The 16335-nt window shown below is 52.7% G+C and overlaps 1 protein-coding gene across 1 annotated transcript; it reads left to right on the top strand.

Annotated features, from left to right (window-relative positions):
* The first annotated feature begins 1824 nt into the window (after positions 1-1824).
* LOC121365441 (potassium voltage-gated channel subfamily A member 3-like) lies at positions 1825-3579 on the top strand. Its single transcript, XM_041489620.1, has one exon. The coding sequence runs from the start codon at positions 1825-1827 to the stop codon at positions 3577-3579; it is 1755 nt and encodes a 584-aa protein (XP_041345554.1).
* The last annotated feature ends 12756 nt before the right edge of the window (positions 3580-16335 follow it).

The raw sequence follows: 16335 nt of genomic DNA, 5'->3' as shown, positions 1-16335 counted from the left end.
CCCAGCCTTCATGGTGGAGCTCTTGGTCCAGTACAAGGTGGAATGAGATGGGCTTTAAAATCCCTTTCAACCCAAACCATTCCATTACCTTTTTTCCCAAGGCGGGAGCTCCCTGAATTGCCTAAACCCCCATGGCTGGGGGTGAAAGCATTTCAGCTATTGCAGGGGGTTGGAAAAATGGGAATCGGGGGGAGAGCTGGGAGTGCAGAGATCAGAGGTTGTCCCTGATGCACATCTCCTGGGGATGGGGTGTTTTCCAGCTCTGGGCTCCTGAAGAGGAGGTTTTTGCCTGAAAAAGTCCCTTTTGCTCACAATTGAACTATTTGCTTAAGACCAACTGAAGACAGAAAGAGAGAAAGAAAAAGAAATACAAGGGGTTTGGCTTTCTTGATGGAAAGTCTGAAATGCAGGTTTGGGTTCAGCCTGGAACCTCCTTGGTTGAGGGCTGGCTCAGCTTTGCTTCTGGGTTTATTTTGGTGGGGGAAGCACACGCACACACACACGTGTGCACCCACACTCATGGACACACACACATGCACACGCTCTCCTAGACAGAGAAAAACAATCCCCAGCCTAACCCAGACGCTGATTCAAAACAACTGTTGGGTCTGGCCACGCTGTCGGCTTTCCACTGCCCACAGCCTCCCACCGTGTGAAACCGTAGCTGAAAACCAACAGGCAAACGCCAAAATCAGAGTCAAAATTGCATTCTACCTGGGGAAGGGCAGAAAAACTCTTTCTAGGCAGAGGTTCTGCCAGGAAAAACCCCTCTCCCTGCTTGCAGCCCGCTGAGCAGCAAAGGATGCTCCCGGGAGGAGACTGAAGCCCCTCGGCGCTGCCTGGGGGTGGATGGGGCTCCCCCAAGCAGGGGCAGGGGAGGGGGTACCCGCAGATGGCGGGGGGCTGCGGGGCAGGGCCGGGGGGCTGGTGGGTGTCTCCGGGAGCGGTGACTGAGTGAGGCGGTGCCAGGGCTGGGGGCGGATTTTTTGAGAAGAGCCTCAGCTCTTCAGAGCAGCGGCAGCCGCTGGAGGAGTTGGGCGGCTGTTGCTCCCTCTCCGCCCGGAGGAGGAGGAAGAGGAGGAAGAAGATCTGGGCTCCTGAAGAGGAGGTTTTTGCCTGAAAAAGTCCCTTTTGCTCACAATTGAACTATTTGCTTAAGACCAACTGAAGACAGAAAGAGAGAAAGAAAAAGAAATATAAGGGGTTTGGCTTTCTTGATGGAAAGTCTGAAATGCAGGTTTGGGTTCAGCCTGGAACCTCCTTGGTCGAGGGCTGGCTCAGCTTTGCTTCTGGGTTTATTTTGGTGGGGGAAGCACACGCACACACACACGTGTGCACCCACACTCATGGACACACACACATGCACACGCTCTCCTAGACAGAGAAAAACAATCCCCAGCCTAACCCAGACGCTGATTCAAAACAACTGTTGGGTCTGGCCACGCTGTCGGCTTTCCACTGCCCACAGCCTCCCACCGTGTGAAACCGTAGCTGAAAACCAACAGGCAAACGCCAAAATCAGAGTCAAAATTGCATTCTACCTGGGGAAGGGCAGAAAAACTCTTTCTAGGCAGAGGTTCTGCCAGGAAAAACCCCTCTCCCTGCTTGCAGCCCGCTGAGCAGCAAAGGATGCTCCCGGGAGGAGACTGAAGCCCCTCGGCGCTGCCTGGGGGTGGATGGGGCTCCCCCAAGCAGGGGCAGGGGAGGGGGTACCCGCAGATGGCGGGGGGCTGCGGGGCAGGGCCGGGGGGCTGGTGGGTGTCTCCGGGAGCGGTGACTGAGTGAGGCGGTGCCAGGGCTGGGGGCGGATTTTTTGAGACCTTTATGGACGAGCGCCGGAGCTTGCTCTACTCTCCGGCCGCCTCCTCCGCCGGCCGGCAGCCGCGGGGCGGCTCGACCAGCAGCCACCACAACCTGGGCTACACCGAGCAGCTGCCCCCCGCCGCCCCCCAGCCGGGCCCCGAGCAGCAGGAGGAAGAGGGCGAAGAAGGGGAGGAAGGCAGCATGACCGTGGTGGGAGGCGGCGGTGGCGGAGACCCTTTGCTGGAGGAGCCCCAGCATCCCCCTGCGCTGCTCGGGGGGGACCGCTACGATCAGCCCCCGGCACCGGCCGTGCCCGCCGGGCAGCCCGCGGGCGCTGGGGAGCACGAGTGCTGCGAGCGCGTGGTGATCAACATCTCGGGGCTGCGCTTCGAGACCCAGCTCAAGACCCTGGCACAGTTCCCCGAGACGCTGCTGGGGGACCCCCGCAAGAGGATGCGCTACTTCGACCCCCTCCGCAATGAGTATTTTTTCGACCGTAACCGTCCCAGCTTCGATGCCATCCTCTACTACTACCAGTCGGGCGGGCGCATCCGGCGTCCCGTCAATGTCCCCATCGACATCTTCTCCGAGGAGATCCGCTTCTACCAGCTGGGGGAGGAGGCCATGGAGAAGTTTCGGGAGGACGAGGGTTTCATTCGGGAGGAGCAGCGACCACTTCCCGAGAAGGAGTTTCAGCGCCAGGTGTGGCTCCTCTTTGAGTACCCCGAGAGCTCTGGGCCGGCCCGAGGCATTGCCATTGTCTCTGTCCTGGTCATCCTTATCTCTATTGTCATCTTCTGTCTGGAGACCCTGCCTGAATTCAGGGATGATCATGACTATGAGGGAACTGGGGGGACCTTCGGGACAGGCAGCGGCCCTCTCCCACCTGATGTCTTCACCAACTCCTCATCCTCGCCTGTTTCCATGGTGTCATCCTTCACCGACCCTTTCTTTGTGGTGGAGACTTTGTGCATCATCTGGTTCTCCTTTGAGCTGCTGGTCCGTTTCTTTGCCTGCCCCAGCAAGGCCACCTTCTCCAAGAACATCATGAACATCATTGACATTGTGGCCATCATCCCCTACTTCATCACCCTGGGCACAGAGCTGGCTGAGCGGCAAGGCAATGGCCAGCAAGCCATGTCCTTGGCCATCCTCAGAGTCATCCGCCTCGTCAGGGTCTTCCGCATCTTCAAGCTCTCCCGGCACTCCAAGGGGCTGCAGATCCTGGGGCAGACCCTCAAGGCCAGCATGAGGGAGCTGGGCTTGCTCATCTTCTTCCTCTTCATCGGCGTCATCCTCTTCTCCAGCGCCGTTTACTTCGCGGAAGCCGATGACCCCAGCTCGGGGTTCAGTAGCATCCCCGATGCCTTCTGGTGGGCCGTGGTCACCATGACCACCGTGGGCTACGGGGACATGCACCCCATCACCATTGGGGGCAAGATCGTGGGGTCTCTGTGCGCCATCGCGGGGGTGCTGACCATCGCCCTCCCTGTGCCCGTCATCGTCTCCAATTTCAACTATTTCTACCACCGGGAGACGGAAGGTGAGGAACAAGCCCAGTACATGCACGTCGGGAGCTGCCAGCACCTCTCGTCCAGCGAGGAGATGAAGAAGGCTCGCAGCAATTCCACCCTCAGCAAGTCCGAGTACATGGTGATTGAGGAAGGGGGGATCAATCACAGTGCATTCAAACAGGCTGCCTTTAAAGCAAGCAACTGCACAACCACAAACAATCCCAACTGTGTGAACATCAAAAAGATCTTTACGGATGTTTAAAACAAACCCAAACCAAACGAACAGCAACAAAATCCGAGGATGCGGTAAAACAATACCAATAACAATACCAATAATAATGCAAAGTGACTGTGTGTCGGTGTTGTGTGGAACATGCACCATCGTCGGTCCTGTGTGTGCCCTCGTTTTTATACCTTTATTTTTTTAGATCCTTCCTTTCTAAAGATCCAAAAGTAAAAGGATTTAAAATTCTCTGAAGAAGAGGACAGCTAAAGGGTAAAGAGAAGGAAGATGAAGACAAACCACACTCACTGTCAAAACAGGTGTTTGTTCTGCAACGTGTTGCAGGGCTGCTTTGCTTTTCGGGCTTTTGGGGAACCTCTTGCTTTGCTCCTGAATTTCCCCCTCTTTTCCTAAGGGCAGTGTGTAGCCAATCTCCCTTCCATCACATAAAATTGTTGGATTACAAACTCGGACTGGGTGGAGGAACGAGGAAAACGTGAGGCAGAGTGTACTGGGAGGGGGCTGGGAGGAAATAACCATTTAATTCTGCAGAGAGTCTCTGTTACCACATCGTTAAATGATGCTTAATATTGAAACATGTGATGTGCCATTACGGGCACATCCCAGCTTCCCTTTTTCTCCCCATTAGATCATTTATGAAATTCTGATCTGGTCAGAGACCGAGTGCAATCAATGCTGATTTATATAGAAAAAAAGCCTCCCTAAGCCTTCGTTTTCTATTCTGGATTCCCTTCCCCTGTAACCTGATGGAATTATTTCCTCCAATGTCAAGTCTGTGGCCGTGCAGCAGGGATGTGTGCGGTAGGAGGGAGAGGAGAGGCAGACTGGAATGTTTTCGGGAGCCGCCGGCGCAGGGAGCGATGTCGGCTCGGAGCAGGATCCACGCCGGGCTCCTCGCTGTGGCTGGGAGCCTCCAACCCGCCCAGCCGGAGACAAAGGGATATTTCCTCCTCGTTTTGCAATGCCTTTGGAGGAGATGCAGCCGCTTATCACCAGAAGATTAAAGTGGCGAACACGCCTTCCAGCGGAAGTCACTAATTCCGACCGGAGTGATGCAGTTGCCATGGTGACCATGGTTTCCTGGGAAACCCCCAAAGGTTGTCATGGCATCCCTTCTCTCTCCCATCCCCCTTGGTCCTTGCTCATCCTGTAAAAAGCCTTTCCAGATGGTTCCAGCTCCTCCATCCCACAAGACATCGTGGCTCTGCAACCCCTTCCTGGTTCCTGTCCCGCTGCTCCTCCCATGTGCCCAACAAAGCATCCACAGGCAATAAGCACCCCCAGATCCACCTGTCCCTCACCTTGGCAGTGAAATCTTGGGATGGAGGTTCATCCTGCTCCACTGAGAACGACCCCAAACCCAGTGGGAACTGGCACCGAGCAGCTGCCGGAAAGCTTGGCCAGGGAACCTTGGCAGCTGTGTGAAATAAGGGGGACAGTAAAAAATCAGGATTGAAAAATAATCAAAAATCCAGCTGGGAAAAGTCACCGGCTTCATCTTCACGTGTATGCCAGGGGCCACAGGACATCTGACAGGATCAGGTGAGCTCTGCACGGGGGAGACTTCAATGGAGTCATAGTGTTGGTTTTTTTTAGACAAACCCCATGCCTTCCACTGCTTACTTTTATTCTCCAGCTTATCCTGTCACTCTTGGGTATTTTTATACATGTTAGATAAAGTGGGATCACATCCTAGAGCTCCTCTGATTGTATTTGCTTTTTCGTGCTGTGGGAGGAGGAAAACCCTGCTGCTTCTCTGCAGCTGGATTGCTTCACTTCTGTGCTAAAAAGGTGATTTCAGTGGTTTAGTGCTCCCATCCAGACCCTGCCACTGACACAGGCCAAAAGCAGCTTGGCCTCAAGAGCCTTGGCTCCAGCTCTGCTCAGTTTTGCAGGATTTTGGGTTAAAAAAGCCAAATTCCTCCGAGGTAGCACATGGAACAGGCATGCTGTTAAATACCTACAGCAAAGAGAAATTTGGCCCTGACTTGTGCAAGTCACACCTTTCCCAAGGCTGTGGAGAGGGGGCCTTGTCCTGAGAGAGGCTGGCCATGCCAAAATTGCAGTTTAGCTGGGATTTTTCCCAGACTCAGAAGGATCTAGATGGTTTGCAGCACCCTCCCTTAGCCACAGTCAATAAACCCAAGAAAAACATCAGAGCCCCTCCTTGGCTGCTGGGGTGTGATGGTTTTATTGGAGCTACCAGACTTTTCATCAGCTGAGGGTGCAAGAGATGATCTTTATTAGGGGGATGCTCTGGAAGATCATGGGAAGTTACAAACCTGAGATCCCTTGTCCAGGATAACTGGGATTCCTTGTCTGGGGTAACTGGGAACACCTCAGTGTGCCTTTTGCCCTGGCTGCCAGTTGGCTGAAATGTCATTTCTGCCTACAAGCTCTCACTTTTTACTGTTATTCTCTTTTATTGTTATTAAATTTTATAGTTATTAAAGCTTTCCCACATGCCTATTCCTAAAAGGAGGGTCTGAGTTTAAGAGCAGTGGAAACATGGCACTCTGGAGAGTTTGCAGATGAGTTCTGGGTTGGTGATTTCCCCGTGGCAGCTGCACAGGATAGGGAAGCCACATGTTCTTGAAATGGCACAGAACAATTTTCAGTTTCTCTATCTTCTAAAATAAGCAGAGACCTTGCAGGCTGTTGGTTTGTTTTCCTGACTCCTCCCTGACTGATTTTGTAGGAGCAGAGTAGTTTCAAAGGGATTTTATTGACAGTAAAAAATGCTTTATGGGAGAGGTGACAAGGAAACCTCTTCACCCACTGGGGTAAAAGGCAGTTTGGCTCTGGTAAAATTCCAGAATGGTTTGGGTGGGAAGAGACCTTAAGGATCATCCAATCCCACCCCTGCCATGGGCAGGGACACCTTCCACTATCCCAGGTTGCTCCAAGCTCTGTCCAACCTGGCCTTGGACCCTTCCAGGGATGGGCCAGCCACAGCTGCTCTGGGCAAAAAAGATCTAACCTAAACTTCCCCTTTTTCATGTTCAGAAAAATACTTTTCAGTACAGAGCGGTATCACTGAAAGACAGCAATTCTCTGCTGATGTCTTTTAGATACACCCCCAAAAGTGGAAGTGGAAAACTGGGAATATCCTTTGGATCTTCTGTCCTCTCTGCATCCTCCTCTCTGCTGTCTCATGGGTGCCATTCAGTGAGAGAAACGGAGCCACCTGGGCCACCTGCTCTAGTGGAAGGTGTCCCATGGCAGGGAGCTGGAACTGGATGATCTTTAAGATCCGTTCCAACCCAAACCATTCAGTGACTCTGATAAATGCCTTCTGTTCCGTGGTCTGACAGCTCCTCTGGCACTGGCTGCTGCACATGTTGTGCCAGGAATTGGAGAGATCCCTGAAACCCTGGGCTCTCCACAGCCAGCTGTTGTTTAAGTGGCTCTGCTCTCCTCCTGTGTGCTCCATTAGGACAAGGCAGAGTTTCAGCAGCCACTGGGGAGTTCCAGAGGAGCCTGGGCTGTGCTGGGCTGGCCTGTCCCTAATGTGCTTAAAGGGGCAGCATTAGGGGATTAGCATCAGTGTGAGGCAAAGGGCTCGCCCAGACCCGGCTGATTACATTAAATGGAGGAAAGGGCATTACCACGGGCTCTGGCTGATGCTTCCCAGCACCCCAAGAGCAGGGGAGTGGGTGCCTGCAGCTCTGGGCAATCCCTGCTCTCCAGCAATATCCTCCCCACCCCTGTCCTTTGTGCCTGTCACCTGAGAGACACAGTGACACTGAAGGATGGGAGTGAGGATGGAAGAGGCAGCTCCCACCCCTGGGAGGCTGGAGCTGCCCCGTGGGTGCCTTCAGTTTATCACAGAGTCAAAGAAAGGTTGGGGTTGAAAACAACCCTAAAGAACATCTTGTTCCAACCCCCACACAGGGCACTGGGTGCTGTAGAGCCTTGTACCTCCTGTTTTCTCTTTTCACAGATTGCTGTCAGTCTCCCTTTCCCTCTGCCTGTATTTTAGGACCTGCTCCCCTGTTTCAGCCCTGGATGCCTCCTTGAGACACATCCTTGGTGCTGGGGGGTGCAGCAGCGGCAACCCTGGCCCCTCCACTTGGTGCTTTGACACCATCACCTTTTTCTCCTGCTTCTTTGCCCTTTTTATTTTTTTTTTTTTTTTTTTTTTTTTTTTTTTTTTTTTTGGTGTAGTAGGGTCATTTTATCCGATCTCTGGGCAGGCTGCAAAGCTGGGAGTGCAAACAGTAAAAGATGCAGTCATTCAGTGCCTCAAATAGGGTTTAACTGTGCCTTATTTTGCCCTTTAGCCTCAGTTCTGTGTGTACCTGCAAGGAGAGCTCAGTGCCCCGGCATCCCCCCTGCAAGGGCAGTCATATGGGAGCAGGGAAAGAAGGGATTTCAGGATATTATATGATCTTTGTTATAGATTACCTTTAAGGTCCTTTCCAACCCAGAGCATTTGTTGATTCGATGGTTACAGGGTGCTGTAGGCAGGGCCATATCCTTGGAATTCTCACTCCTCCGGAGCTGGTGCTGCTCCCCTGCACCCCCCTGCTCTGGGTCCCACCCACAGCACGGCTGGGCCCTTGGCTGGGCTTTGGGGGTGTTGTTCAGCTGGAGGATGTGTTAAGGGTGGGATGGTGATGCCTTTCCCCGTTTCCCTGGGTGCTGTTTGCATGGCTGAGTCCAGGCAATCCCGATGGGAGCAGGGTGGCATCGGCCCTCTCCCCGTGCCAGGGGTGGGAGGTGGGCATCGAGCATGGAGGGATGGAGCTCTGTGCTTTGTCTTGGAAAGTCCTGGGGCAGTGGCCATCACCACTTTGAGGAGGACACTTGGGGGATATTTTGGGTGCCCTGAGGTGCCTCGTCCCAGCTGGGAATCACTTGTCCAGCAGTGGAGGGTGTTTGACCCATTTCAGGGGATGGTGACTGGGGGTTTCTTAGGTCAGAAATGAGACTGGCACGAGGAGCAGGGTCCAGTCCCAGCTGTGCCTTAGGGCAGAGCCATCCCCTGGCAGGGACGCCGCAGGGCCAGGGGATCCTGCAGAGGGGCCTCAGTCCCAGGGAATCCCTGCAGAGCAGCCCCAGTCCCAGGGGATCCCTGCAGAGGGGTCCCAGCCCCAGGGGATCCCTGCAGAGGGGTCTCAGCCCCAAGGGATCCCTGCAGAGCAGCCCCAGCCCCATCTCCCAGCCCCTCCCAGCTCTTGCTCCAGGCAAAGCTCTGCTGGTCCCGCTGTGGTTGAGCCTGGGATGCAATGGGGAGCTTTCACTCGGTGCTTGGTGCAGGCCGGAGGGTGATGGTGCCCTGTCCCAGCGGTGTTTGTCCCTGCGTGTTGGCTTCTCCCTGCTGGGAAGGTGTCGGGGCTCCTGCTCTTTGTCACTCAGTGAATCCCAGTTTGTGCTCCTGAAAACCATCCTGTGTGTGGAAGAGGGATGTGTGCAGGGTCCTGCACCACTCACAGGTGCCCTTTTGTCCCCGATTCTGGCAAAACTCCCCACAAACATAAACCCCGTGAGCCTCTCTGTGCTTTTCCTTCCACGATTAACATGCTGCTCTGACACCCACAGGGCTCAGGCTCTGTCTGTGTCTCATCACCGCTCAAAGCCTGAATTTTCAGTGCTGAGGATGCTCGGCAGCAGGGCAGGGAAACCTCCCCGCATGAACATCCCCGCAGGGCACCGTCACTTTTCTCCTCCTTATGAACCAAGACACGCTCAAATAAATTAGAACATGTCTCCCATCTCCTTCAGCTTCTCACTGGAGCCGGGAGAAGCTGGAATGCTCCCTGATCACTGCTCTTCCCTGTTCCCCGACGGCTCTGCACACTCATTGTGAGAGCCCCGGCTCAGCCGCACTTTTTTGTGTGTGTGTGTGTGTGTGTGTGTTTTTAGGCCTGAACACTCCTTCAAAAGGTTCTGTTGTTCTGCAGCACAATAGATGCCCTTCGGGTGCCTGGGGTGGCCTGAGCAGAGCAGTATCGGTCCGACCCCACGTGTGGACACAGACAAGCGCTGGAGATATCTCTTTCCTCCAGGAGGGTTAAATTTCCTCCCAGGCAATTGTTCCTGCTCCATCCCTTGACAAAAGAAGTCGTTTTTGTTTTTAATCCTCCGTTTATGGACAATTAAGCAGCGGCAAAGGGCAGACAAGTGCTTTCCCCGGCAGAATAAGGAGCCAGCCAGGGTCATTGCTCCGAAGGGGTCTCCTGCAGGGATGCAGCACAAGGAAAGGGTGTTTGGCAGTGCTTGGCGTGTACGGGGAGTGTTGTGTGTAAAATCTGTTTAATTGTGTAGTTTGGAGCCCTCTCCTGCCAAGCTTTTAAAATATGCATATCTTGGTGCGAGCACACGGAGGCTCCACCGCCGCCGGAGGGAAGCAGGGCTTGGTTTTCCCTATTTTTAAATGCTTTAGCAAACGATCTCTGGGCAGGCTGCAAAGCTGGGAGTGCAAACAGTAAAAGATGCAGTCATTCAGTGCCTCAAATAGGGTTTAACTGTGCCTTATTTTGCCCTTTAGCCTCAGTTCTGTGTGTACCTGCAAGGAGAGCTCAGTGCCCCGGCATCCCCCCTGCAAGGGCAGTCATATGGGAGCAGGGAAAGAAGGGATTTCAGGATATTATATGATCTTTGTTATAGATTACCTTTAAGGTCCTTTCCAACCCAGAGCATTTGTTGATTCGATGGTTACAGGGTGCTGTAGGCAGGGCCATATCCTTGGAATTCTCACTCCTCCGGAGCTGGTGCTGCTCCCCTGCACCCCCCTGCTCTGGGTCCCACCCACAGCACGGCTGGGCCCTTGGCTGGGCTTTGGGGGTGTTGTTCAGCTGGAGGATGTGTTAAGGGTGGGATGGTGATGCCTTTCCCCGTTTCCCTGGGTGCTGTTTGCATGGCTGAGTCCAGGCAATCCCGATGGGAGCAGGGTGGCATCGGCCCTCTCCCCGTGCCAGGGGTGGGAGGTGGGCATCGAGCATGGAGGGATGGAGCTCTGTGCTTTGTCTTGGAAAGTCCTGGGGCAGTGGCCATCACCACTTTGAGGAGGACACTTGGGGGATATTTTGGGTGCCCTGAGGTGCCTCGTCCCAGCTGGGAATCATTTGTCCAGCAGTGGAGGGTGTTTGACCCATTTCAGGGGATGGTGACTGGGGGTTTCTTAGGTCAGAAATGAGACTGGCACGAGGAGCAGGGTCCAGTCCCAGCTGTGCCTTAGGGCAGAGCCATCCCCTGGCAGGGACGCCGCAGGGCCAGGGGATCCTGCAGAGGGGCCTCAGTCCCAGGGGATCCCTGCAGAGCAGCCCCAGCCCCAGGGGATCCCTGCAGAGGGGTCCCAGCCCCAGGGGATCCCTGCAGAGGGGTCCCAGCCCCAGGGGATCCCTGCAGAGGGGTCCCAGCCCCAGGGGATCCCTGCAGAGGGGTCCCAGCCCCAGGGGATCCCTGCAGAGGGGTCCCAGGGAATCCTGCAGAGGGGTCTCAGCCCCAAGGGATCCCTGCAGAGGGGTCTCAGCCCCAAGGGATCCCTGCAGAGCAGCCCCAGCCCCATCTCCCAGCCCCTCCCAGCTCTTGCTCCAGGCAAAGCTCTGCTGGTCCCGCTGTGGTTGAGCCTGGGATGCAATGGGGAGCTTTCACTCGGTGCTTGGTGCAGGCCGGAGGGTGATGGTGCCCTGTCCCAGCGGTGTTTGTCCCTGCGTGTTGGCTTCTCCCTGCTGGGAAGGTGTCGGGGCTCCTGCTCTTTGTCACTCAGTGAATCCCAGTTTGTGCTCCTGAAAACCATCCTGTGTGTGGAAGAGGGATGTGTGCAGGGTCCTGCACCACTCACAGGTGCCCTTTTGTCCCCGATTCTGGCAAAACTCCCCACAAACATAAACCCCGTGAGCCTCTCTGTGCTTTTCCTTCCACGATTAACATGCTGCTCTGACACCCACAGGGCTCAGGCTCTGTCTGTGTCTCATCACCGCTCAAAGCCTGAATTTTCAGTGCTGAGGATGCTCGGCAGCAGGGCAGGGAAACCTCCCCGCATGAACATCCCCGCAGGGCACCGTCACTTTTCTCCTCCTTATGAACCAAGACACGCTCAAATAAATTAGAACATGTCTCCCATCTCCTTCAGCTTCTCACTGGAGCCGGGAGAAGCTGGAATGCTCCCTGATCACTGCTCTTCCCTGTTCCCCGACGGCTCTGCACACTCATTGTGAGAGCCCCGGCTCAGCCGCACCGACGGCAGCAGGCGCTGCTGGGTTTGTTTAGGAATGATTCATTTCCTTGAGACTTGTGATTCCGACGCTTTTCTGAGCGTGTTGGAGCTCTGCTGCTTTGCTCCAGTGGTTGCACTTCATTTTTAGCTCTCTGAACATCCTGGCTGGGCGGGCTGGGGTTGGATGTGTGGCTTGTGGGGAAGATGAGCCCAGCCCCAGGACTGCTTCCAACCCCCTCTTGTTGCCCCAGCAAGGCTGCAAAGTGCAGTCAGGTTTATTCTGAGGCTGACCAGCGCAGCTGCTTTGCTTTGCTTCCTCCAAAGCACAACCGTGGATAGAGGAGGAAAATCCTTTGGGATTTTATCACAGTTTGCTCAGTGGTGGCAGCAGGATCAGGTGGCAGCAGGGTCTGTTCTTGGGGTGTTGCTCCACGGGAAGCTAAAGGCTGGGAGGGAGGATGGAAGGGATGAACACACACTTTGTGAAGTGTTTTCTGCATGTGCAGAGGGCTCAGTTTGCTCCTGGGCTTGGTGCAAGGAAGGAGCTGTGCACAGGGCAGGTGGTGGGTGATGCTGTGCACTTCAGGGGGTTTGGGTTGGTACTCCAGGGAAATGTGTCCCTGCTCCCACTGTGAGCACCGTGGGATTTGCTCCCTGGCTTTGGGCAGGTGGGCTCCTCCGTGCCTCAGTTTCCCCATCTGTAAATGGCACCAAGCAGCTTCAGGAGGTGTTTGCAATGAAACTGCTGGGGAAGGAAGAGGCAGTTTTGGAACATGGAGCAAGAAGTGAGGACTCCTCCAAAGGTTTTATGGGATTCAGCTTTCTTGAGACTGGAAAAGCCTGCCCTGGGTGCACCAATAATATCAGTTATTTCCCTTGGCTAGAGGGAAGCCTGAGGTTTCACACAGCTTCCCACGCTGCCAGCTCTGCCTTCAGCTCCCCATCAATACCTCCTCTCCTGTGATTTCTTCACTCTTCATCTTCCCTTTCCCACCCTTCTTGCCCATTTCTCCTGAAATCTCTGTGAATTTAGGGTTGAGAACCCTCTTTTTCCTCCTTGCTGGTCTCTGCTTGGAGCTGCCACTGTGTCTCTGTAACAACTTAACTGTTGCATAGGGTCAGAAACCAGACTTAAGAAATTTGGGCTTAAAAATGGCCCTGGCTGTCTGGAATTTGAGTTTTCAGGAGGGATGAGGAAGGAGCTGCTGTGAACTGGATGTAGCATTGAAGGTTTGAAGGCTTTTCTACCTCTGCTTGTGCCTCGGTGGGTGCAGGTGCCTGAATGATATTCCACATTTTAAATCCCTCAGAATTAAGGCAGGAAATCTTTCTGCAGCAACAGGAACAAGCCTAGGCTGTCCTCTCCCAGGGCTGGACATTTTCAGGGATGTCTCTCCCATCCTGGTTGCAAGATGCCCTGAGAAAGCACAGGGAACCCAAGGAGGAGTGAGTGAGGGGTGCGACCTGGGTTCCTCACTTGGAACATCTGGGAATTTTGCTTTATTGCTCTGTTTTCTTGCCCAACAGCCATGCAATTCCCTTGCAGGAGAGCATTACACAAGCACCTTTATCAGCCAAGTGTGAGACTCAGTCAGAGATATCAGTTAATTTGATAAGATCTGTTTTCTTAACAGAAAACCTGTGTTGATTAGCATCAATTAAATCTTCCTCTTTAGTTCTGTATTAAGACTCAGCCACTCCAGCATATTGTTTGGGATCAGTGACAGATGGCCAGACCCATCGTTTTTGCAGGTCACTTTGTTTATCCCTTAAAAAATTGTCCCAAACAGGAGCTGTTTTCCAGTATTCTGGAAGGACTCAGGAGATGCTCAGTACTTGCACTCCCACGAGCTGTTTTGCCAGCTCTGAGTGTTTAGATGGAAGTTATTTGGCTCAGTCAACTTAAAAACATCTAATTTTTATGGCTGCTGTTTAATATCCTCTATTTCTCTTGGGATGGAGAGGATTTCCTCACCCCTGTACAACAGAAAGACATCTGGATCACTTCAGGAGCTGGAGCAGTGATAGCTCCTGAATGCTCCTGACTTCTCACTCCCACTCACTGGATCCAGAGAAATAACACCATTGTTAGGCTCAGGATTTGGCGTTTCTTTCTTCACTCTCAAGGATACAGCTTGGATGGGCTCCAGGGTACCCCAAAGCACTGGATTATTTGCCTGGTGGGAATTAAAATTGTTATTTACCACTTCATCTGCAGAGTCCCAACTCCACCATCACCTTCTTGCCCAGGGGCATTTCCTGGGCTGAAGGTTCTGTTTGGGTCTAAGTTGTGTATTTATTTATTTGCTGAGTGTGTAATGCTCCAGTGATCCTTGAGGATCCTGGCAGTTTGGAGCCCTTCCCAGCTGGCAGCTGGGAGGGGTTTAATCCCCAGCAAGCCCGGGGCAATAAAGCAGAAAGCCCCTTTAGCTTTAAGCCCAGGAATGGCCCCGCTGGCACTTCAGGATAAGCTGGTGCTCGAACAACTGCCTGGGCTGAGATCCTTGCTCAGAGCACTGGGCCCCTCTGGAAGCTCATTTCCCAGTGCTGCACTGCCTCACAAGGGGATCTTTGCTCCTAGCAGGAATTCCCATCTCTTTACTTTCTCTGCTGGATTTTAGCATCCCTGTAGCATCATTCCTACATCCCTACACCCTCGTCATCCCTGCACATGCATCCTCAGCATCCCCATATCATCATCATCCCTGCAACTTCATCTCTGCAATTTCATCATAGCTGCATCATCATCCCTGCATCCTCATCATCCCTGCAACATTATCCCTGCAACTTCATCATATCTACATCTTCATCATCCCTGCAACATCACCATCCCTACATCCTCATCATCCCTGCAAATGCATGCTCATCAACACTGCAATCCCTGCACCCTCATTATCCCTACAACTTCTTCCCTGTAACTTCATCTGCAATTTCATCACAGCTGCAACATCATTCTCCCTGCAGCCTTATCATTCCTGCAGTCTTATCATCCCTGCAACATCATCAGACCTGCAACATCATTATCCCTGCATCCCCATTGTCCCTGCAACGTCTTCCCTGCATCCTCATCACTCCTGCATCCTTGTTATCCCTGCAACTTCATTCCCACATCCTCATTATTGCTGCAACTTCATCTCTGCCACGTGTCCATCCCTACAGCCTGATGCCTGCAGCATCCAGAGAGAGGGTCTCTCCCTCCTCAGTGCATGGATCCCCCCGGCACATCTCTATCCTGCCTCTCCCTTTGGGCTGATTTTTGGGGCTGAGCTGGGACCAGACAGGCCCTGGTGCCTTAGGCCGGGCTCTGGGCTGGGACTGCAGCCCCTCCCAACCTTTCCCTCATCACCAGCTGCCAATGAAGCTCCTGGCTCACACAATCTGACCTGGGCAGCTGGGGTGCTCCAGCTGCCTTGGTGTGAAGTAAAGGCAGAACACAATTTTTTTTGGAAGATGAGAGGGATAAAAACAGTTGCATGAAATTTCTAGAAATTTTAGTGTCTCAAAGGCTGAGCAGAGCATCTCCCTATATTGAAACAGGAATGAGTCCCTTGAGTGTAGAGCTATGGATGCAATTCTGGCACTGCAGAAACTGGGGGGTTTTTTGAGCCCTTTGCTGGACACCCCCATCCCCACATCAAAATGGGATTTTGGGTTTGTGCTCTGTGGGAGTGACTCCACAGTCCAAGCTCTGGGAGTGGGATCAGCCCCAGCTCCTCCCAGCACCTGGACTGGATTTATAAAATCAACCAGTGGCTCAATATCTCATGAATTACATCAGCTCAGAACAAACTCAACTTGATTAAGATAAAAAACATGAGGAAAACCCACTTGGCACTAATTATTCTGGGTTTGGAACTTGCCATTAATGTAAGATAACAGTTAATAACAAGAATATATTTAATGAATATTTCCCCTATCTTTAGCTCACTTTAGACTGTGTGGCATCTAGTCCATTAAAGAATTTAATTAGAAAATTTTCATTTTTCATTTGTGGGAAATGGAGTTGGGAATTTGTCAGGGGGGACCAATGTGCAACTTCTCTTCCACTTTACTTGCAAAAAAATGAACCTGTTATTGTTTTTCAAAGCTTTTGTTATTTCAAAAAAAAAAAAAAATAATAAAAGAGGTTCTTTGCTTTGCTCCACAGATCACAGAAGAAGTTTTGAAATTAAGATCTTCAGGACTGTGTTGAGAAGTAAAACATCTCCAAGGAAAGGACAAACATCCCCAACATCCCCAGCATCCCAACACAGTGACCGACGCTGCCGTGGACCCGACTGACAGAGGGCCTGTCCTTCCCAGCTAAACCCAGTCCATATTTCATATATATATTTATATATGGAATATTCCCCACTTTGTCTGTGTTTTCTAACAAGTGCATTATGTAGAAGGGAACATCTTTGGAGCCAGATTATCTTCAACTCATGTGCAATATAACAGGACTGAGCAAAGCCAGGAGAAAGGAGGAGGAGAGGTAGAAGTCACTTGGACATTTCAGTTTTTTTAAATACTATTTAAAAAAATCTCTTGAAAGATGAAGCAACCAGAAGGAAATGTTAAGCAGAGCTGCTAAAACTCAGTCCAAGTGTTTTCTTGGGGTGGGAGGGAGC

The sequence above is a fragment of the Pyrgilauda ruficollis genome, unplaced genomic scaffold (genome assembly GCF_017590135.1).
Source record: "Pyrgilauda ruficollis isolate IOZ18807 unplaced genomic scaffold, ASM1759013v1 scaffold95, whole genome shotgun sequence".
Classification (NCBI taxonomy): domain Eukaryota; kingdom Metazoa; phylum Chordata; class Aves; order Passeriformes; family Passeridae; genus Pyrgilauda; species Pyrgilauda ruficollis.
The sequence above is the reverse complement of the archived record's forward strand: the minus strand, read 5'-3'. Positions and strand labels throughout refer to the sequence as shown.